This window comes from Vidua chalybeata, chromosome 18, assembly GCF_026979565.1.
Source record: "Vidua chalybeata isolate OUT-0048 chromosome 18, bVidCha1 merged haplotype, whole genome shotgun sequence".
Lineage (NCBI taxonomy): Eukaryota > Metazoa > Chordata > Aves > Passeriformes > Viduidae > Vidua > Vidua chalybeata.
In genome coordinates, this window is record NC_071547.1 from 12496671 (window position 1) to 12519620 (window position 22950).

At 53.1% G+C, this 22950-nt stretch overlaps 1 protein-coding gene across 3 annotated transcripts in view; it reads right to left on the reverse strand.

Annotated features, from left to right (window-relative positions):
* KSR2 (kinase suppressor of ras 2) overlaps window positions 1–22950 on the reverse strand; it is an 81163-nt gene that overhangs the window by 20297 nt on the left and 37916 nt on the right. For 2 of the 3 annotated variants that reach the window (XM_053959146.1, XM_053959147.1), the window contains exons 6-15: window positions 22264–22333; window positions 21597–21680; window positions 19148–19215; window positions 18871–18969; window positions 17628–17746; window positions 15357–15525; window positions 12843–12884; window positions 12497–12563; window positions 10910–10958; window positions 9815–10182 (exon numbers count right to left, since the gene is read on the reverse strand). In XM_053959146.1, the coding sequence (XP_053815121.1) occupies window positions 9815–10182; window positions 10910–10958; window positions 12497–12563; window positions 12843–12884; window positions 15357–15525; window positions 17628–17746; window positions 18871–18969; window positions 19148–19215; window positions 21597–21680; window positions 22264–22333 (1135 nt within the window). The remainder of the gene's footprint in view (window positions 1–9814; window positions 10183–10909; window positions 10959–12496; window positions 12564–12842; window positions 12885–15356; window positions 15526–17627; window positions 17747–18870; window positions 18970–19147; window positions 19216–21596; window positions 21681–22263; window positions 22334–22950) is intronic. The other variant, XM_053959148.1, reaches the window with a different exon arrangement.

The window sequence follows — 22950 nt, forward strand, 5'->3', positions numbered from 1 at the left end:
CATCCCACGGCACATCCACATCCCGGTGCCTTTCCCGGCATTAGGACAGGCCCAGCCCCATCCTGCTGCAGATGCCACTCTCAATTCAAAATGAGTTTTTGAAGTGTTCAGCCAAGCAAGCCAAATCCCAAATTGCTTTATAAACACTCTGCATTCCCAACGTGGGCTGGAGACATCAGCAGCGGGAGCAAAGCCAAGGCGGCTCGCAGAGGAACAATTTGGGATGAGGGAGGAAGAGCTGGAGCGCTGCCTCTGGGTGTTTTTGCTGTTCCATGGGAAAACAGCCGCATCCGTCTTCCATCCCTTGGGGTTTTTTACCCCTCTCTGCAATATTGGTGGTCATCAGCTCCGCACTGGTGGCCACCACCTCTGCATTGATGGTCATTGTCTCTACATGGACGGCCATTACTCCTACACTGGTGGCCACCACCTCTATACTGGTGGCAATCACCTCTACACTGATGGGCCATCACTTTTACATTGATGGCCACCACCTCTACACCGATGGTCATTGTCTCTACACTGGTGGCCAACACGTCTACATTGGTGGCCACCACCTCTATCCTGGTGACCATCACCTCTACATTCATGGCCATCAGCTCTACATCAGTGGTCATCACCTCTGCATTGATGGCCAACACCGCTACACTGGTGGTCATTACCTCTACACTGGTGGTCCTTGTCTCTGCACTGATGATCATCACCTCTACATTGATGGCCACCACCTCTGTACTGGTGGCCATAACGCTACACTGATGGCCAACACCTCTGCCTTAATGGAGACTCCACCCTGGCTCCTGCTCAGCAGCAGGGATCATGCCGAGCCAAGGGCCGGGCAGTTGTGGGGCACATTCCATCACTCCAGGAGCTTTGTGCTTCCCTTCCCTCTTCCCATCCGCATAAACGCCCATTCAGTTAAAGAGGTGAGAAATGCCAGACCCCGGGAAGTTCATTCCTTGCTGGGATATGGATTTATAGGGAAGCAGCTTGGATACCATGGAGACAGCCAGCACTACAGACCCAGGGGAGACACTGGAGAAGAGAGCGAGGTGGGGAATTAATAAAAAATGCTTTAATATAAAAATACCTCTGCTCCCAGGTTACATCTGTGCTGGAAGAAAGACACAGCAAAGAATGCTTGGATGCTCCCACATTCCCCAGCAGTTTACCCACTTTGAGGTTTTCACGGAAAAAGGACCCTTTGGGGAATGTTAAGAAAGAAACAGCAACAGGAACCACTGAGCCAGGACTTATTTGATTTCATTTGAGCAGGACCAGAGAGGGAAAGAAGGAGCTCTGCACATTCCAGCACATTCCTGACTTATTTAGGAAGTTTTCCAGCTGCTCCCATATATTGGCTTGTTTTTCTCTTTTCCCAGCGTCTGGCAGCAGTGCTTTTGGAACTCAACAGCTCCTGAGGTGCTTCACACAAAGGAAAATTGAACAACGCTGTAAGAGCAGCAAAGGGAAAGCTTTGGGTTCATTTTTATCCCGAGGTTTTGTTTTCCTCTAAATGGATAAGGAATTTCGCCCCCTTGATTCCCTGCCAATGCCAGAGCGAGCAGTGGCAGCATCCAGCCTGAAATTCCTCAGCCCTCTACATCCAAACTCCACGACCATGACCAGAGAGGAAAAATTAGGATATGAGGGAAAATTTCTTCACTGAAAAGACTGTCAAGCCCTGGCACATCCCTGGAGTCCCCATCTCTGGAGGATTTAACAGCTCTTGTGGCACCTGGGGACGCGGATCAGTGGTGGCCTTGGCAGTGCTGGGGGAATGGTTGGAATTGATGATCTTAAGGATCTTTTCCAACCTAAACAATTCTGTGCTTCTACGGAAGCAGCAGCCAAAACTCAGTGCCAGAAAAGGCATGACCTAAGCACCAGCATCCAGCAGACCCCAGGCTGGAAATATTCATCCCATCCATCCCCATTCCAGCCGAACCCAAAGCAACCCCAACGGGAAGCCAGGGAATTCAATTCCTGCCATTTCAAGCAGAGCTCACATCCCCAGCCCAGAGATGGGAGAGACCCTCCTGCTCCTCATGAAGGAGCCTCTGCAGAGCCAAACCAGCAGGAGGAAACAGAAAAGCCCTGGAGAGCCAACGCTCCCCTCATCCCGCTATCTCCAGCCGATGGAAGCACCGGCTTTTGATGGATATTACTTAGGCAGCAAAATTTTCCTGCCGGCAGCTGGCACGCGAGATAACTACAGCCAAACCACAAGGACTGCAGGAGGAGGAGGAAAAGGAGGAGGAGGGGGATCTGCCTCCCCGAAAAGTAGCTCCAACTCCATCGTCGCCTTGGAAAAAAACAAGTTCTTTGGAAAAAGCCAACTCCATGCATTTTTATTTGGAGGAAATAGAGGAGACGAGCTCTTCTCCAGCTGCGGGGAGAAGAGCTCGGAGCCAGGTGAATGCAAAGCAGCCCCTGGGGCTTAGCTAAAGCCAGGCTTGCAAACAAGTCATCCGAAAAAACTCCATGCTCCAGGTGCCACTTGCTGCCTTTGGAAAGGACGCGCTCGGAATCGGCTCCGAGAAGGGAGGGTTGGGTGCACAGGGATGAGTGGAGGCACCCCGACCTCATTGTCTCTGATATATTCTCTGCACCCTGCACCTCTGGCTGTTTTGAGCTTCAGGAAGGAAAAGAAATGTTTTTTAAAACCCTTTTGGAGAAAGGAAAGAAACTTTGGATTGAGCCGGCTGCTTCCCTGGCACCCGGCTCCACTTTGGAATAGTAAAAATGATTAATAAAAAGTTAATGCCGCTGTCACAGGAACGATCTGTTTCTTTGGCTAGGCAGGGTGCCAACATATGGATCCCCCACAGGCAGCCCTGCTCTGTCCCAGAGAGGATCCCAGGCACTGAGGATGCTCAGAAAAAATCAGGAATGATGCAGGGATGTCACTCAACAGGGATGGGAAGAGCTGGCACGAGCGGAAGGACTTTTTGGGAGCATCTCTCAGCGGGGCACTTAATCAAAGGCATTTCCTTAAATCCCTTCCTCTCCAGCACAGCAAATCCCGCTGTGTTAAGCACTTTCCCGGAGAAATCAGGGCCAAAACAGAAATACTTCCCTGGCATTTGGAAACACTCTTAAAACACAAAGGAAAACTTTCCCCCTGGAGCATCCTCCACGCTGGAGCAGCCGCCGGCAGGGATTTGATGCTCCAGTGGGTAAGAAAAGCTCAGCCAGCCCCGATGTTTCCACATCAAACACGGAGGATCAAGCTGCTGCTTTTCCCCATCCCAACCATCCTCTTGGCTCGGGATATTCCAGGCCTCTCCTCAGGCTGCTGCCTGCCGGTGGAAGATATATCCAGGTTTAATGTATATATTAATTCACATATTGACTTTCCCGTTGTCAGCCGTTATCAAGATTTATCCGGCCTGATGGCCTGGCATCGATTGGGAGGGAGTGTATTCCCAGGGGTCAATCCATTCTGATCCAGCGCCTGGCATGAAGTCGATCCCTATTTATTATATGATCTACGAGCTCCATTAACTGCCAGGGAAAGGAATGCGGTGGAAAAGTAGGAAATGGGAAAACAACAGAGACAGAGGAGAAGGGTCTGGCTCCCAAAGTGGGTGTCTGAACGTGGATGGGGTTAGGGGAGGCAGGAATCCACGGCTTCCCTTCCCAAAATACACCCAGGAGCGGGGAGAGAAGGGCAGGACCTGAAAGGCACTTCGGAAATGCTCCAGGATCAGAGAAGCATGGAATGGTTTGAGTGGGAAGGGACCTTAAAGATGATCTCATCCCACACCTTCCACTATCCCAGGGTGCTCCAAGCCCCATCCAACCTGGCCTTGGACCCTTCCAGGGATGGGGCAGCCTGTACCAAAGCCTCACAGGGAAGAATCTCTTCCCAAAATCCCATCTAACCCTTCCCCTCTGTCCATGGGAAGCCATTCCCTGTGTCCTGTCAGTGCATGGCTCCAGCCCGGCATAGAGGAAAACAAGTGGCAACTCTGTGCCTCAGTTTCCCCTACTGAACAGGAATTAGAGCTTCTCCTTCAATTCCCAGCAGAGGAAGGAAGGCTGGGAGGATTCATTTTAAGTCCATTGAGGAGGAAAATCCAATTTCATAGAATCCTGCAATGGTTTGGGTTGGAAGAGACCTTAAAGATCCTCTCGATTCCAGCTCTTGCCATGGGCAGTGATGCCACTCAGGTTGCCCAGGGCTCCATCCCACCTGACCTTGTTGTTCCATCAATTTGTGGCTCATTAAAGCTCAAAGGACAATTTGGATGCCCTGGAGGGAACAGGGCACTAGCTGCAAGCACCACGGAGCATCCACAGGGAAAAACCAGACCCCCAGTCTGCTCCATCTTAAGTGCCATGGCTTCCACCCTTCCCCTTTCCTCCCATCCTTCAAATCAGGTTAAATATCCCCAGCTTCCTGAGCATTAAGATTTACAAGCCCCAAATCCTTCCCAGCTGGGCTATGCCTGTAAATGTCAGGAGATCTGGCACTGGGAGAGGCTAAAGCCGAGCTTTGTCCAGAGCTCTTCCGTGCCCAGCGGGAGCAAGGTCCAGGGATGGGAGAGCGTCCCTTGTGAAGGGCTTGTTCCTCCCAGCAGCAGAGCCAAACATTCAACACTGGCAAAATCCAGCACGGAAATCTATTATAAAATCAAAGTAAACCCCAGTGTTTGGTCCATGCACTAAAGTTATCCATGAATAAACAGTTGAAGTGCCTTGGATATTCTTCCCATCCCTCGCCCTCATACCTTCCCTATTAATTAGTGCCAGGGAATGTGTTCCTGTCATTAAAACCTGTTTTCCACAGAGAAAAAAGAGCAAACTCTCATTTCATCTACAATATCTCATGTAAGGAGAGTGACTGGGTTTATATCCACCCCACCACCAGCAGTTCCAGGGAAGGGTTTAGGAGACGTTCCCTCTCCAGCAGAAACATTCCAAGTCCCTCTGCTCCAAAGGCACTTTCGACAAATTAATTCTCTTTGCACAATTCTGCCAAGGTCAGGTTAATTCCTAATGTTCCTCAATGTTCTCCTTGCTCTTCCCAGCAGGGACATAAATCATGGCCACACAGCCCTGGTGGCATCACCAGTGGCACCCTGGAAAGTTGAAGTCACCCTGGTGTGACAAGAGAGGGGTCAAAACCCAGCCCGGAGCATCCCAGGGAACAAATCCCAGACTCCTTGCACAAGCTCCGAGAGCCACGTTGGGGCTTTTCACTAAAAACACAAGGAATCTTGGAAAAGATGCACCAAATCCCCCTCACAAGCCAGCTTGAGCTCAAAGCCCAGGCAAACTCCAGCTCACGTCTTCTCCCAGACTGGATAACCTCGCTCCCTTGTCCCAAACAGCATTCCCGACCACCAGGAGCTGCATGCAGTGTGCTGATCCCCTGCTTCCATTACAGGTTCAAGGAGCACCTGGAGCCTTGGGAAGCATCAATAAGCATTCAAATCCCCCCTTTTCTTCCTCAGGAGGAACACCCAGAATCCTAAAACGTGGGAGTTTCTGCTTTCATGGGTGGCTGGAGCCATTTTATCAGGATTAGGAAAGGACTTTATCCTTGGAAGGCCCCTTGGGGGACTGTGGGACTAAAGCTTTACCTCTGCTCCTGCTCTGGGGGCCTCGACCAGGAGCCCAAGGAGCTGAGTTTACCCAGGCCTGGCTTTGTTGTGCTCCTCAGCAGCAAAACCAACTCGTTATTCCAACAAACGGAGTTTTTCCAGCCCTTTCATTCCCGCCCAGCCGAGGACTTCGCCGCCGTTTCCTGCCATCCATTAAGCAGCGCTCAAAGCACCAAGGCTCGCACCCGCTCCTGCTCCAGACTAATTAAGATGGATGTTAATTGTCCCCAGCGCTCATTACCCAAGAGAAAACCCATTAGCGGCTCTGATGGAACCGTTCCTTGCCACCTCCCACTGCTGAAAAATGCTGGATTTCTGCTTTTCTGTCGCGTTGAGACAACTCAGGAATTGTGGAATGGTTTGGGTTGGAGGGACCCTAAAGCTCATCCAGTGCCACCCCTGCCATGGGCAGGGACACCTTCCACTGTCCCAGGCTGCTCCCAGCCCTGTCCAGCCTGGCCTTGGACACTCCATCCCTGGCAGTGTCCATAGCTGCTCTGGGAATTCTATCCCAGCCCCTCCCCACCCTCACCTTCCCAATCTCCCATCCATCCCTGCCCTCTGGCACTGGGAAGCCATTCTCTGTGTCCTGTCCCTCCATCCCTTGTCCCCAGTCCCTCTCCAGCTCTCCTGGAGCAGCTTTAGGCCCTGCAAGGGGCTCTGAGCTCTCCCTGGAGCCTTCTCTTTTCCAGTCTCAATTCCACTGTTTTTATCATTGATGAAGGTATTAAACAGTGCTGGTTCCATTTATCTGTAAAAATGATTAATGTAGGGAAAAATCTCAGACTTTTAACCCCAACTATCCCACCCTCAGCCAGCTGCTGCCTCAGTTTCCCCTTCCATTTTTTCCCCTGTGGGCCGAGCTGTTTGGATGGGGAAATTTCTTTCTGCTAATGAGACGATCCCTGAATATCACAGGCAATCAGGAAGGAAAACGTCGGGATGGGGAAAAGTAAAAATAAACCCGGCTATAAATAACCCCCTTCCGGCAGCGCCGGTGGCACGACGCGGTGAAGCCCCTTCCCAGGGACACGCAGCTGCTCCCAGACGTGCAGGGAAACGGAGATTTCTGCAACAGCTACAAGCACTCGCTGGGATTTTGTGGAAAAAACGGCCTCGAGTGGCCACTTGTGGGCTCCCAGGAGAAAAGTGGCCTTTTCCACACACACAGAAAGTCCTGCCCCGGGAATGGGTACAGGGAGGGTGAGGGAATCCTGATATCCTGGGTTTATAGCCATAATCCCCTCCTCAGGCAGCTGGGAATGGTTTTTCCTCACTCCAAGCAAAGCCTGGTTTAAAGTTATTCCCATAAATCCACGAGGAAGTCTTTGGTCCCTTTGGGAAAGTCCTGTTGGAAGAGTGATGCTCCCCCAGTGCCACCTCCTGAACCATTCCCAGTATCCTGGACATTCCCACACTGTCCTCTTCCCCGCCTCATTCCCTACAACACCCAAGCAGCAGCTCTCGGGCAGAAAAGCCCCCAGGGCTGTCATATCCCTTAGGAAAATCCTGAAACGTGGGTGGGAGGGAAACCTCCACAGGGTGAGAAGGCTTTTCCCCACACCAGACTTCCAAAAGTGTTCAGGCAAGGATAGAGCAGACAAGGAGTGCCAGCACAAGGCCAAGGAAGCATCCTTGGATGCAGGGATTAGATCAGACACAAGAAGTTTTCCACAGTGAGGGCGGGCAGGCCCTGGCACAGGGTGCCCAGAGAAGCTGTGGCTGCCCCTGGATCCCTGAAGTGTCCAAGGAATGTTGGAGAGAGGTTGGAGCACCCTGGGATAGTGAAAGATGTCTCTACCCATGGCAGAGGGTGGGATGGGATGAGCTTTGAGTTCCCTTCCAACCCAAACTATTCCAAAATCCTGATTCCTGTGCTGCCACAGAACAGCAGAACAGAGCCCAACAGGAAGCTTCAAAGCAGGAAAATCGTGTTTGGAAGTTACCTCCAGGCTATGGGATATGTACTCACACCATCCTGAGCTTCCCAAAAATCCTCCGAGACTGAGCTGAGCCCCATCGATTTTCCTGCACCCCAGAAATCCCAGCAGGAGAACTCAAACAGGTTTCCAGTTGCAATTATAAAATTCTCATGGAATCATGGAATGGTTTGGGTTGGGAGGGACCTTAAAGTTCATCCCATTCCAGGCGGAAGGGACACCTCCCACTGTCCCAGGCTGCTCCAAACCCTGTCCAATCCGGCCTTGGGCACTGCCAGGGATCCAGGGGCAGAACAGCTGCTCTGGGCACCCTCCTAGGAAACAATTCCTCCCCCAAATCCCATCTAACCCTACTGCCCTTTGGTTTAAAGCTGATTTTGGTTCAGCTTTCAAAGGATGCAGATAAAAGTGGGTTGTAGGAACAAACAAATGATGCCTGGAAATGTTGTGAGCTTGGGTTTTATTTTGGGCAATTTAATACATTTACATTTTGACCTTAAAAGACAGGACCAAGTGCAGCTGGAAGAGGAACAGGATGAGCAGAGCTCCACGTTCCTCACATTAATTCAGGAGGATGCAGCAGCACACAGATTGATTTTGTCCAACTGTCAAAAATGGCACCTTTCTGCTTTTACAGAAAGACCCATTGCAATAGAAAATGGAAGAGAAAACATTCCATGGCTCAAATTATAAAAATTAATTTTTTTTTCAATCAAGGAATACATTTCCCAGGTTTTGCTATTGAATAGCCCTGAAAGGCTGAGCAAATGGGGGCTGCAAAGGGACGGCGGAGCGGGATGGAGACGCCGCCTTTCCCTTTGGGAACACGGTGTGACACATGGATGGGGGCTCTGACTCATCCATCAGTACATGTGTTTGCACACTTTCCCAAAAGCTTTTGGCCTCGAGCTACCCAATAGATGGAAATGCTGCGGAATTTTCCCCAGATGGCTCATTTTTGGTCCTGAATAAAAGGCATCTTTTTTTCCAGTTGCCAGCTGGGGAGAGCCGGCCCCGCTTTGGAGTCACCCTGACCCCAGAGGATGAAACTCCCAAGGCAGACACCATCCATGAACCCACCAGAGCAGGGATGAGGTAACACAAATTTGGGGTGAAACCCTTCTGTTTTGGACAAAGAAGGAGCAGAGCACCTGCAGAGCCACCCCATCTGGGATCAGGGACTGGGAGGTGCCACTTCCAAGGGAAAATTAGGGACATTAGGAAAAGATGATGCAATATTTCATCACTGATAGCTGTTGGAAGCTGTTGGTGCCGTTCCATTGCTTTTTGAAATGCTGCCAGGAGGAAAATTCAACCTCACCTTGGAGAAACTTCTCTGGGAGAAAATAACCTGCGTGGGAGGAAACCATGTCCAGTCCCATGGCTGAAAGCATGGTCTGGAGGTGAAGGAAATAATGGAGTTCCCTGGAATAAATGTATTTCCCATGACAACAGCTGCTCTGGGAGCAGTTACAGCCTCTGCCTCCAGGCCAGGTGGGATTTTTTGCCCAACCAAGCATGGATTACACCAGGAGACTCTGTGCTGCATTCCCAGTGGGAATGTGAGTGAGGACAGGTATTTGGGAATGACTTGAAACCAAGAAAGCTGTGGAGATGTTGGGTGATCTGGAAGCCCCCAAATCCCAGCTCACTCCCCTGAAAGTTGCAAGGAGCCTCCCAGTGTTCCAGTTACTAAAGGGGCTCAAGAAGAGCTGGAGAGGGACTGGGGACAAGGGATGGAGGGACAGGACACAGGGAATGGCTTCCCACTGCCAGAGGCAGGGATGGATGGGATATTGGGAAGGAATTGTTCCCTGGCAGGGTGGGCAGGCCCTGGCACAGGGTGCCCAGAGCAGCTGTGGCTGCCCCTGGATCCCTGGCAGTGCCCAAGGCCAGGCTGGATCAACCTGGGATAGTGGAAGGTATTAAAGCCATGGATTGGCTTTAAGGTCTCTCCCAACCCAAGCCAAAGCATTCCATGATTCCATGACGTTTCCTGCCCCTGGATAAAACAAACCATTCCCGTTTGGAGCTCCCCTCCTACAGAAGAATGACCTGCCTGGACAGACTTTTGGATTTGCTGTGTCCTCCACACCACAATCCCCAGCACGTGGAGAACATGGACACAGCACATGGAGAGCTCCCTTCCTCAGGGGAGCAAACTCAACCCAACGGCACCGTTGGACTGCAGGAAAAAAAGACGGGGAAAACCGTGGTTTTTGGACAGGGAAAACAAATTTTTGGACAGAAAAAGACAATTCCAACCTGGTGATGATGGCGAGGTGGGGCGGGCTCATGCAGGCCCCCATGAAGAGCACCACGTTCTCATGCCGGGTCTGCCGGTAGGCCATGACCTCCCTCTTGAAGGCCTTGAGCTGGTCCTCGTTGTCGCGCTCGATGTCGATGAGGCGGATGGCCACCTCCCCGTGCCAGCGCCCGTGGAACACCTGCCCGAAGCGGCCCTTCCCAATGAGCTCCCCGATCTCCAGCTGCTCGAAGGGGATGTCCCACTCCTGCAGGAAGATGCTGGTCTGGCTGGCCTTGCGCGGGAAGTTGCGCGTGGAGAGCAGCGAGAGGTTCATCTCCTCGAAGTCGTCCTCGGACTCCTGCACCTCCTCGGCGCCTTCCTCATTCTGCAGCGGGCAAAGGGCATGGGGAACAGTAAAACAGGGAGGAAACTGTGGGGAGAACCTCACTGATCCAACTCCTGCTCGCTCAGACCCAGAGGAACCAGGCAGGTGCCTCCCAACGCCAACGGAGCAGCCCTGTTCTACACAAAGTTGGCAGAATGCCAGGTTTTCATAGAAATATGGGATCCTTTAGGTTGGGAAAGCCATTTGAGATAGACTCCAAGCCTTTCCCAGCACTGCCAAGGCCACCACAAGCCCATGTCCCCAAGTGCCACATGCACAGGGCTTTAAATCCCCCCAGAGTTGGGGACTCTACCCCTTCCCTGTGGAGCCATTTAACCCCACCCTGGGGCTAAATTTAAGAGATTTAACTAATTTGTCTTTAAAAAGTTTCATCCTCCCCTGGCTGAGCTGTGCTCTGTTAATTCCCGTTATTCCCAGACCCCTTGATGGTCCATTTAGACTTCCTACAGGATTTACAACACCCTATAAAAGCTCCATCCTCATCTTCCCTCCCACCATATTTTTAATGCCTCCTAAAAAACCTCATTGAATTCCAAACTCGAAGCCCAGGAGGGCCCCTCTCCATGGGGTGGGGACACGGATGCCTGGACTTTAATTCATTTATCAGCAATTCCACTGCACAGATGGGAAACGTCTCCATTTCCTAGGAAATGTGCCCCAAGATATCCTTAAAGCCAAGGCCCATTAAGCACAGGAGCCATCTTACCTCCGAGGTGGGCTCCACTTCAATTTGAAGCAATGGGTTTCCTTCCAGGCTGTTAAAAGAATTATGGAATTAACACCATGGAAAAACACCGGGATCTGGGGAGCAGTCCCTCTTCCTGCCCCGGGGATAAAGGGATCAGAGAGGAGAAGGTGTCACTAAACCAGGAGAAGGGACAGATTTACCCCCCCAGTGACTCTGACCACACTCGAGGCATTTTCAGGGATTTCTAAGATTTCTTTGCAACCAACACCAGCCAAATCAGAAGTGTAGAAGAAAAGAAAAGGAGTTTTTCAATCATTTTGGAGAAGTGGAGGGTTCAGAGATCCTCTCCCTGCAGTAAAGCACCCAAATCTGACTGGTTTTCCAGTTCTTTTCCTTCCCTGTTCACTCAGCACCTCCCACCCCCAGGTCCACGATTAGGGGCTCGCTGCTCCTGACAATTAAGGGGGAATTAGGGAAATTCTGAATAAGGGATCAGCTGGAACAGCTCGGGTGGTTTCAAACATCATATAAATCTATTATAAATTATTGTTATTAATCACATAAATAACAAAATCCCTTTCTGGGGGAGTTTCGCTGCCCAGGCCACTTGGACATGGCGATCCTGCAAGTCCTATCCCCTTCCACGGCCACTAAAGACTATAAATCCCAGAATCCTACCCAAAAGGAGCCAATCCTGGTATTTTGGGCAGCTTGGGAAGCCCAAGTGGCTGCAAAACATCTCCATGGATGGGTGGTTTGCAGGAGCAGCCGGCTCCTCATTGCTATCCCAGGCACAAATTCCTGTCTCCCGAGGATCCAGAGATGTTTAACCCAGCCAAGCCCAGGATGGCTCCCATGGGATGTTTTCCGTGCAGGGGGAGCCAGAGAGAATCACAGATTTTGGATACTGAAAGCTGTTTCCCCCAAAAGGTGTCTTGACACCTTCATTTAGGCAGGGTGGAAAAAAGGCTTTGGCTTCACCATTTTTCCATGAATTCCCAAGGGACAGTGGTTCCATCCCTTGCTCCACTGGATCCCCAATGAAATTTGGAAAGTGTGGATGAGCCAGCCACAAAATGGGGCCCAGACCTGATCCCTTAAACCCCTGGCTTGTGAAATCCTTCAAAAATGGCCTTTAGGGAAAGGACCAGGAGGGACACAGCAGGGAATGCTGCTGCTGGAGCAGCACAGGCTCCGGGACATCAAGGAATGATGGATTTGGGCTCGACCTGCCGGGGAGGGATGGCTCTAATACTGATTAGTTGCTGCTTTTCCCAACTTTCAGCCTAAAGTTTATTGGGCTTGAAAATATTGGAAGCGGTAAAGGTATGCTGGTTCTCTGCTTTTAATTTAATTATAATTTAATTAATCCATTGGGCTTGGGCTTTTTTGGACTGAAATCCTCTTTTTTTTTTTTTTTTTTTTTTTTTCCCTAGCAGTGAAGAGCTGTGGGTTATAAATTAACCCCCTGCCCTCCTTCTCAGCCTTCCAGAGCCCCGGGGTCTCACCAGGACCACCCGAGCCCCCAGAGCCAGGGGAGCACCCATGGGGGCCTGCTGGATTTGGGGTGCAGAGGGAAGGGGATGGGAAGGGAGAGTCACTCACATGGGGTTGGAGGTGACGGGGTGCAGGACGACCTGCGGGGCTCGGGTCGGCGTCTCAGGCACCACGTCTGGGAACAAGAGAGAGGAGTCAGGGACCTCTGGGGGCATCCAGGGGAATTAAACCCCACCCTTCAGCCCCCCAAAAAGGTCCAATTTAGTGACACCCTGAGTAGGGCTGGGGGTCACTTAGAGCCACCCAACCTGGCAGTATCAAGAGCCTTTGAGGAGAAATCCCACCCCAGCACGACCTCCCCGGCACAAATCCAGGGGTTTGGAGAGCTGGCCATGCACCCATCCCCACCAGGAGAAACCCAAGCATCCAAGGAAAAGCTTCTGGAGAGCCTTACCTGGGAAAATGAACTGCTGCTTGTACTTGTAGTAGTGGGAGGCTGGAAAAGAGGAACAAGGGTTCAACACTGACCTGTGGAGCTGGAAAAGCTCCAACCTGTGCCCAGCTCTTCACCAGGAAACCTCAACCCCCATCGTACGTACATGTGGGTCACACATCCCCTCCTGTGTGACCCAACCTCTCCCACTTCCATATCCCCATAAGGAATATTCCATATTCCAAAATGGCACATGGGATGCCCAGGCCAAAACATTTAGACCTTTGCTGGATTATAATTGATTTTTCCCCCCACATCTTCTCTTCTGCACCATTTGGAGAACATCAATGTCATCCATGAAGTCACTGGTGGGGCTTGGACACACAGTTTGCCAGCAGTGGCCCTCAAGTGGAATTTGGGAACCTCTTGGCATCATGGAGATGCCAAGTGATGGGTTTGGAACTGCTGCCCATTTGGGCCACATTCCACCCTTTCTTCCCTTGCTTTGGAGCCGTGTTCTTCCTGGAAGGAGTCCCGGGAGCCACTGTCCAAAGCCAGAGCTGGGAGAGGCTCTGGGTGTTTGGAACATCCACCGGCTCCCATCTCCAGCCCAAGGACTGATCCGATTCCATGGGCAGGCGCTCATGGGTGTGAAGAATTCGGAGCTGCTGAGGCCACCAGAGCTTGGCACCGGCTCAGAAGTCACCTTCTTATCTCCAAGACCCCAAGGGCCATGGCTCAGCTTCCCCCCAAAGTCAGACCTCAGCCCTGCAGCAGGACCTGAACCAACATCAAAGGAGCCTGGAAGGTAATTCCAGCAGGAGAAGGTCACCGTGTCACCATTTCCAACTCAAATCCTAATCCCTGAGATGATCATCTTGATGGGATAAACCACGGAAAACTTCCCAGCTGGGAAGATAAAAGCAGGGTAAGTCCTGCTTTGGATCCCATTCTGCTCCTGACGGGAACAAAACAGGGAGCAAACACCCCCCAGAGACGCCAGGGTCTGATCCTGCCCTGCTCTATCTCTGCCAGCTGGGAATGCATTCCAAGTCCCCCAAAGGGGGGTGAAATCCATGAAATAATGTCCCAAAAAACCCCACAGGGAGGTGTCTGCTCCAGAAGTGACCCATGATGGGGTTACCAAAGGCTGGGTCCCCCCAGAGCCAGGCAGGGTCCAAGGCCAGCCCAGCAGGAGGATTGGGATGCTGAGACACCGGGACACTTCGGTTCTGGAAGAACTCCTTGGGCTGTGTCACACCAGCACGGAATTTGTGCCGTGTCCTCCCAGACCTTGGAGGCTTCAGGATTGTTCCTGGTCAAATCCTGACCCTCTGGATGGGGCACACCATTCCTGGGAGTGCTCAGGGCTTCCTTGTGCCATTCCAGGATCCTGCCTGAATCCCAGGCACCCCAAGGACTGCCACCTCTCTGGGCATGCAAGGACCTGATGGGTGCTTGATTGCCAGGGGGCTTTCCCAGCTTCTGGAAGTGTTTGTTGTTGCAGTGATGGATTCTGCCAGGCAACTTCCTCCTCATCTCCCTCTCTCATTGAAGACTGCTCAAGATGGAGGCGCCACCACGGAGCATGAAGATGCTGCCTGGTTCCTCTGGAGAAGCCATCCTGACCCTCCTTCCGACCACACCAGTTCATTAATCCTGGGATTTTGGGGGTGCAGGACCTCAGCCTTCCGGCTGGTCCAGCAAGGAGGTCATGGACCAAGCAGGGCCACTGGGACAGCCAGGAGAGCATCCCAGAGATCTCCTCTCCCCTCGTCAGCGCTATTTTGGGAGCAGGTGGACACAGTTCCAGGAGTGATGCTGAGCCATTCCCTCCTGGAAGGGAACTTTCCTGGGGCAGCAGAACATCCCAAAGGAAGGCAGACACGCTGGGACAGGCTTTGATACATCCTCAGCCCAGGAGGAGATTTTTGGGCCGTCTTCCATAACTTCTGTGTCCTGCAGCCACCACGAGCTCCCTGCCTCTCCCACCATCCCTGAAGATGGAGCTCCTGGAGCAGATGGATCCCAGGTCCAGATTCCATGGGACAAGCCACATCAGACATTCCCAGAATCATCTGTCACCCCACACATACTGCCAACCTCTTGGGGACCCATCACCCCAAAAACATGTCAGGGTCACCTGAATTTGCCCTCATAGAGGGGTCATCCCCTGGTTTCTGTTTGCACCTAAGGAGAAATGCCTGGAAATCCATGGGAAAATGGAAAATCCATGCCTGGAAAGGCTTTGTCACCTCAAGAGCAGTAGATGGGCTGGTTCCAGCCTTGGAGGATTCCAAGACTGGATCAATCCTTGGGCTCTGACCCTTCTTCAAGCAGGAGGTTTCAGCAGAGACTCCCAACCTAAATTACCCTAAACTCATCTTTTCTCCTCGTTTCTACTTCTACCTTCTCCCCACCCCGGTGCAAACCCAGGAAGGGAATCAGGTGGAACTGACCCCCATCCCAAGGACACCCCAGGACACGAGTCCCCCTCGGGGGGCAGGTGGGGACACGGGGAGGGGGTGGCAGTACCTGGCAGGTTGAACTGCTTCTGCTGGCGCGGGCACTGCGGGGACGGGTGCAGCGGGGACGGGGGGGTGGCGCTGGGGGGCAGCGGCGGGGCCGGCGAGGACGGCGTGGACGACGTGGTGGACGAGGGGTTGCTGCTGGAATCTGGCTGGTAGGGCACCGGAATGTGGTCCTGAGGGACACAGGGAAGGAGGGAAAAGAGAAGAGCCGGTGAGAGCAGCGCTGGTCGGTGCCACCCCGAGGGACAAAGGACCCTCCCTGGGTGACAAGTGACAGCTACACCATCCCACCCGTTTCTTCCAGAAGTCCTAGAAAACACCCAGAGCTTTTTCCAAAACTGTTTGTATTCCCCAAGGCCATTTCCCACCATAAACTGGCTCCTTTCCCGTCCTCACCCCCACCTGAGGGTTCCACAAATCTCCTGGCTCTGCACAGCCACCACCACCAAAGGCAGAATTAGGGCCACCACCTCGGGGCTTGGTCCTTGGGGACAACAAGGTCCTGGAAGTTCCTGCTGAGCTCCTTGGAGCCAAACCCCAGGGCCTTGCAGGGAGCAGAGGGATCTGGAAGGAGCAGCCAATGCATCCCAAGACATTCCTCAGCATTCCTTGACTCTTCCCAGTCAAGGCCATCGATTTTGGGTGCACACTGGGACGGGTGGGAAGGGACCACCGAGAGCCAACAGGCAGGAAAACCTGCTTGGATGTCTTGGATCCCAAAAGGAAAATCGAGGCCAGAATTTGCTCCCTTGCTGCCCAGCTTGGAGCCACTGAACAGGGTGTGAGCAGTGCTGAGCATTCCCATCCCCACAGAATTTCCCTCCAAGGTTAAAAAATCTGCACGAGCCTTCCCCAGCAGGTAATTTTGTCCTAATTAATTAATTCTTAAATGAGCTGGGCTTTCCAGGAAACCCATATTGCTCATCATTCCATGCTCAATAATCTTGGTCAGGTAAATTCTTTTTTAAGCAACCAGTGAAGGTCAAAACAATAAGATTTCATGGGGGGTTGGAATTAGAGGAATTTAAGGTCTCTTCCAATTCAAGCCATTCCATGATTTTATTCATGATATCTTTAAAGAAATGCTTTTAGAGATACCAAAGTAAGAAGGGGGCCCTGCTGAAGTAAGAATATTTAGAGGGGAAATTTCAACTTGAAGGGGAGTGCTCAGGACAAAAGCACCACCCCAAAACAACAAAACCAGAGCAGATCCCTACACCAAGAAATTCCTAAAAAGATTTAGGTTTAAAATCAGCATCTCTAGGAGCATCTTGGTACCCAAACTTTTCCCAGAGCCAGAAGACGCTGAGGGCTGGAGGAGCTCAGCCAGGCTTTGGGAATTCAGGGTTTTGTTGATCCCTTCCCCATCAGGTCAGTGATATCCCTCTTTCTGAGCACTTCCAGCCTGCCAACCTCTCACCCTGCCCTTCTTCCAAGGAATTTTCCACTGGAGGCCAACAGGCTTTAAATTCCATCAGAACCAGCCCTGTGATGGGTTTATTGTATCAAGGCAGAGCAGGAGTGAGCCAGGTGCTCTGGCAGGTCTGGCTTGAGCAGCTTCGCCAGGGACAATCCAATTCCAGGCTGGTTTTATTTGCAACGATAAATTTGTTATTTATTGAAGTCTCCACTGCAAGCAGAGACCTCAAACCACCCCAAATTCAGCTTGGACCTGGAGACTCAGAGGCCACAATGGAGCAGGACTGGGACAGCAGGACCCAGGCTGTTCTGGAAGTGCTGATCCCATTTTATTTTTAAAAGAAATAACTTCATTGGATACACATCTAGGGAAGGGAATGGAGCTGGGAAGGGGCTGGAGCCCCAGGAGAGGCTGAGGCAGCTGGAAAGGGGCTCAGCCTGGAGAAAAGGAGGCTCAGGGGGGACCTTGTGGCTCTGCACAACTCCTGACAGGAGGGGACAGCCGGGGGGGGTCGGGCTCTGCTCCCAGGGAACAGGGACAGGAGGAGAGGGAACGGCTTCAGGCTGGGACAGGGGAGGCTCAGGGTGGATTTTGGGAAAATTTCTTCATGGAAATGGTGGTCAGGCACTGGCACGGGGCAGGGGTGGAGTCATTTAGCAGCCGTGTAGATGTGGCACTTGGGGACATGGGACAGTGGTGGCCTTGGCAGGGCAGGGGGAACAATCAAACTCAATTTTCCTAAACGATCCTTTCCAGCCTAAAGAATTCCACAATTCTCTGCAAAGCTGCGGATATTTGTGTGCAGGGGGTCCTGTCCCTGTGGCAGGGTGTGGGCACGGGGGGCTCAGGCCTCACCTTGTTGAGTTTGTTGGTTTTGGGGAGCGTTTGGCTGACGTGCAGGTCCGAATACCGGGGGGGCTTCCTCAGGGGGTTGTTGATGTCGCAGGGCACCGACTCTGTCCGGACTAACCTTGCTGGATTAACAAGGGAGAGAGGGAAAAGGGGATGGAGAGGAGGGGAAGAGAGAGGGAAGGACATCAAAGCTCAGCAGGAGCGCTCAGAGTCACCCTGTGCTTGAAACCGCTCTCCAAAGTGATTCCCGCAGCACTTCCAGCCTGGGACGGCAGCTGAACTTCGGGATCCTCCGAACCCCGGCCACAGCCAACCCCCCCGGGGTGTGAGGCGGCAATCTGGGGCATCCAGCAGCTGCCACGGCCCCTCCGTGAACCGGGGCTCAGCCAGCACAATCCTGTTCCTTGCCGGAGCTTTTTGGGATGAAGGGAAGGAGCCAGCTCGGAACACTCTCAGCAGGGAGATTTTTTGGGGGAAAAGCCAGCCTGAAGGTTGGAGGCTCAGGAAAAGTTTGACTCCAAGATAAGGGAATTAAGAGCTGGGTTTGGGAATTTTTTTTGGGGGGTGGGGAGGTATTTCAGTGATGCTGAGGCCACCCTAAAGCCATGCTGCTCATGAAACACACAGCGGGCAGCTCCGGCTCTTGCAACATCACAGCCCTAAATCCCAACTCCTGCCCATCCCAGGAGCCCGACTGCCTTCCCTGCCTCCCGGGCAGGGTTTGCAGCAGCTCCGAGCCTGACAGGGGGGTCTTCAACCGCTTCCACCCAAATTTGCTGCAAGCGAGGGCGTGGGGGTGGGGTGCAGGCTGTAAAATTGCCCCCTCCGAGGTGCCACCAGCACAATCGTTTTCCCCGGGATTAAACCAAGGAGCGGGTTGCGGGGGGATGTTTAGCACAAAGGAACAGCTTTAAGAGCTCAAAATTCAAGGCAAGAGCGATTGGAAGCGTCTCCCTCAGGCAGTCGCGGTCCTCTGGCCAGCAAGGGAGCCAAAATCTGGAAGAAAAGAGGTGGGAAGCGCCGCCCCGCCGTCCTGCTGCGAGGTTCTGCCTGTCTCTGGGTGGATTTTAGGCCGGGCTCTCCCGCAGGAGAGCGGGATAAGGCAGCTCCAAAAGCACCACGAGCATCCGCAGGGCCACGGCCGCGTCCCCGGCGCGGGGACCCCGCATGCACCGGGAGGTTCGGGGTCCCACATCCGCCCTGAGCTCTCGACAGAAGCAAAAGGCTAAAACCTGGTTGGACTTACCCCGTGCGGTGGGGAATCTGAAAAGAAAAGGAGGCAGGGGGAGGGTGGGTGGAAGTGGTTTGCAATGCAAATCTGCCTCGCCCCGACCGGCTCGTCTCCCTACAAGCGGAAAAAACGGTGGGTAACATTTCCCCGGAGCGCCCAAGCGGTTCGGGAGCCTCCGTCCCGCCGGGGACCCCGCCTGGGTCCGGCTCCCGAATCGCCCGGGGGGCTTTCGAAAGTTTTACCCGCTGGCAACATCCCCGGAGGCACGGAGCGGGGAGCAGAGGGGCCTCACCTCCGCGGTGGATGATCAGCAGGTGACACGGAGGGGCCTCTTTGGTGCATTTGTTGTGGCACTTGAGCCTGGCAGGGGACAGAGAGAGAGGAGTGAGGAGGGAACATTGATGGATGGAGGGACAGGATAAGGGGGAACTTCTTCCCACTGCCAGAGGACAGGGATAGGTGGGATATTGGGAAGGAATTGTTCCCTGGCAGGGTGGTTGAAGCTGTGCCTGCCCCTGGATCTCTGGAAGTGTCCCAGGCCAGGCTGGACGGGGCTTGGAGCACTCTGGGATGGTGGAAGGTGTCCCTGTCCCGGCTGGGGTGGAGTGGGATGGGCTTTAAGGTCCCTTCCCATGCAGCCCATTCTGGGTTTCTGTGACGGAGCTCAGGGCTTTTTCCCGCTTTTCCCCTTGGGAAAGTGACTGGATGCACGGCTTTGGTCGGCAGGGAACCCTCCAGGCTCCCTGCTTCCCATCATCCCCAGGCAGCAGGCTCAGGGATAAGGAACAGTAGGGGATGCACATCCCGGGGAACCAGGAGGGGCTGACTGGCAGGACACAGGGGCTGCACACCCTTGGAAACGCTTCCATCCCACTGGAGCAGCACAGAAATTCCCAAACCTGGGGGCTCTGCCCCACTAACCCTTTCTGGACCAGCCAGGCTTGAGGACGTCCCAAATTGTCACTTCTACCAGAGCTGGCTGCAATAAAAGGAGCAGAGTCCTGCACTGAGGGGAAGGGTTTACTGGAAAGTGGGACAGGATGATCTTTAAGGTCCCTTCCAACCCAAACCATCCCATGATTCCATGAAATCCCCGTTCCCACCATCCTGCTGCTGGATGCTTAATTAAATTCAGAAGCAGCAGAGGGAGAAGAAGTGGGGCTGCCCTGGTCCCTGATGTGTCCCTGTCCTTGTGCCCTCCTCTCCTGTTTTTTTTTAAGGACATTTAGCCAAAATACAGAGAGGATTTACAGCCTCTGGATATTCTGCAGAACTTTTCCCGTTTTTTTTTCCCGGAGCCAGGGCAGGAGTCTGGAGGGCTTCACCCCCGGGTCATGCATATAGGCATAGGCAGACTCCCAAATCCTTCCAATTCCTCCTTAATTAAGGATGGAAACGCATCCCCAGCTCACGCTCTGCCACGCCGGCAGAAAGCCATGGGGGAAAAGGGAAAAAGGAGGAAAGGATTTATCAAAACAAGGGGAAATGATGGGGGGAAAAAAAAAAGAACGGCAGCTTCAAGTCAATGAGCTGGGTAATGAAAATTCAGGAGCTGCCCATGTTAGCTTTTATTACAAAGCTGTTCCTAGAGGGAAAGGCAGGAATTAATTTGGTATTTGAGGCTTGGGGGTTTGGGGTCCGGTTGTTTGTTTTACCTGTTGGTTCCCCTCTGCTTTCTGGGGAAAGCAGCGCTGGGGCAAGGCTGGAAAAAACCTAAATGCCTTTGTGTTCACTCCCAACTTTTGACTGCCAGGAAATGGATTTGTTCTTTTCTGTAGGATTACAGGGAGCGGGATTTGCACAGCCAGAGCCACAGCATCCCTGATGCTGGTCAGGGACCCCTCCTCCAGCACGGAGAGCTCGCAGGAAAAGCCTCCAGTTCCTTGAGCATGGATACAATGGGAATCGCCCCTTTAAAATCCCTGTATTTGATCACATCCCTTCCAGAAAAGCCCCACCAGCTGTGGAGTAACCGAGCGCTTCTCGGCAGGTTTAAATCCCAATTTACCAACTCATCAGCGCTTAATCAGCGGCAGCAGCGATCGTTGCCGCTCCGTTACCCGCAGACAATCACACATTCCCAGCTCCCGGCCCTAGGAAAGGCAATCCCGGCTCCAGCAGCAGCTTGCCCAAGTGCTGGTGGCCGCACGGGGCTGTCCAAGGCTGGGCTGTGGCGGATTTGGAGCAGCTGAAGCCTCTGCCTCGCTGTTTTCCCGCTCCTGTCCCGTTTTATCCCCTCTCCTTTGCACCGTGGATTAACTGATTTGGCTCCTCGGGGACCCTGCCAGGACGCAGAGGTGCCCAAAACTCGGCAGAAATAGAGGCTGCAGCCCAAAACTGTGGGCAAAACCCACCTGATGTCCAGAGTTATCCCTGCCTGGTCCAGCACATCCATCCCCCACGTGCTGCAGATAATTCCACAGGGAATCTCCATAACGTGGGGATCGAGAGCCAGGCTTAGGGAAGGGGGACTGTCAGGATCTGACTCAGAGCTCTGGAGCGAGCAGAGCCGAGGTCTGGCGGCCACATCCTCCCCGAGGAGCCTGATCCCATCCCAGCCCTGCTTTGGGGTGTTATTCACCCAATTCCACAGCTCATTGAAGCTTCCTGGGAGGATGAGCTGGTGAGAGCCTGGTTGGTGTCTCCATGCCCAAATCCCTGCTCGGCTCCCCCAGCAAAACCCCGATTATCCCCTCCCAGTTTTAAGGAGTGACACAAACAGCTCCGGCGTGGCGCCATACTTGCAGTTTTTGCATTTTAAGCCGAACAACATTCCCTTCCCGCAGACGGTGCAGGTCTGAGACATCCAGTACTTGGTGGAAAACCTGTGGAGAGAAACACAGAGAGGGAGAGCTGAAGCCTCCCTTACCTCCCGAGCCCTGCTTTACCCTCTCTCTGCTGCCCTCAAACTCCGCTGCAGGTGTTGAGGAATTTTTCTAGGGATGCCAAAACACAACCCCGAGCCTTCCTTTGGTTCTGGAAGCTTGTTCCAAAGGGAATCCAATCCCAACTCCCCGTGATTCCCACCCCAGGAACCCCCCAAAACCCCTGCCTGCCCTGGGGACCTATGTTTGCAGCCCCTTGGGAAGCAGCTTCCCATCAAACAGCAGCACTCTTCCCAATGCTTTTCCCTCTTCAGGGAGATATGGAAGGGTTATAATGCGGAGATGGGGAATTTGCTGAAGGCTGGCAAGGTCACGGATAATACACAGATTTATTGATAGCAACTCGAGCCTTATCTAAACCAGATCTGAACTGAAATGGAATTGAAATGCGCTTGGAGGACAGCACAGCCCAGCACAGGAAAGAGAGGGAATGTCCCCAATCTCTGTGTCCTGGAGCAGAGATGGGAAGGGAAATGCCCATCCCTCATCCCCCAGCCTGGCGCGGCAGCAGGGGGGGCCCTACCTGTGTTTTATGGAGTTTCCTAAATCCCGCCGAGGGATCTGCGGGGACCAGCGAGGCACTGACAGCGTATCTGCAGGGAGAGACCGGGAAACAACACCCAGAGCTGGGGTTCAGGTTTTTTGAGAAGGGGAGCAGAGGATGTGCACAAAAAATGGGATTTTCCTGCTATTTGCCCCTGGAATGCCTCTCTGAGCTCCCTGACTGGAAAGTAGGAGAGCTCTGGGATTTGTGGGTCTGTGGGAATCGGGATCTCCAGTCTGAAATCCCTTCACCCAGTTTGGACCAGGGAGGGGAGAGAAGAGGGTGCATCCGTGTGCAGGCAGGGTGGGATTGCAAAACGTTTGGAATCACATCACGATGTCCAAACAAGAATGGGAAAATAAAGCTGGAACAGCCTCATCATCAGTTTTTAATAAGACATCACGGGTTAAAAGCAGTCCCGGTGCTCTCCTTCCAAGGGAAAAGCAGGGAGAGGGATAAGGAAAAAGAGGGAAGTTCACTGGCGCTGCTGGAGCAGGAAGGTAATCAGGAGCATGGCCATGCTTGGATTCCACATCCTCCTTCAGCCTCGGCAAGGGTGGAAAAGCTGCTCCTCCTCCTCCTGCTCCTCCCAGCCACGGGAAAGGTCCTGCCCCGCAGGATGCTCAGCCCCGGGAGCGGATCCATGCCGGGATCCAAAGGCTGGAT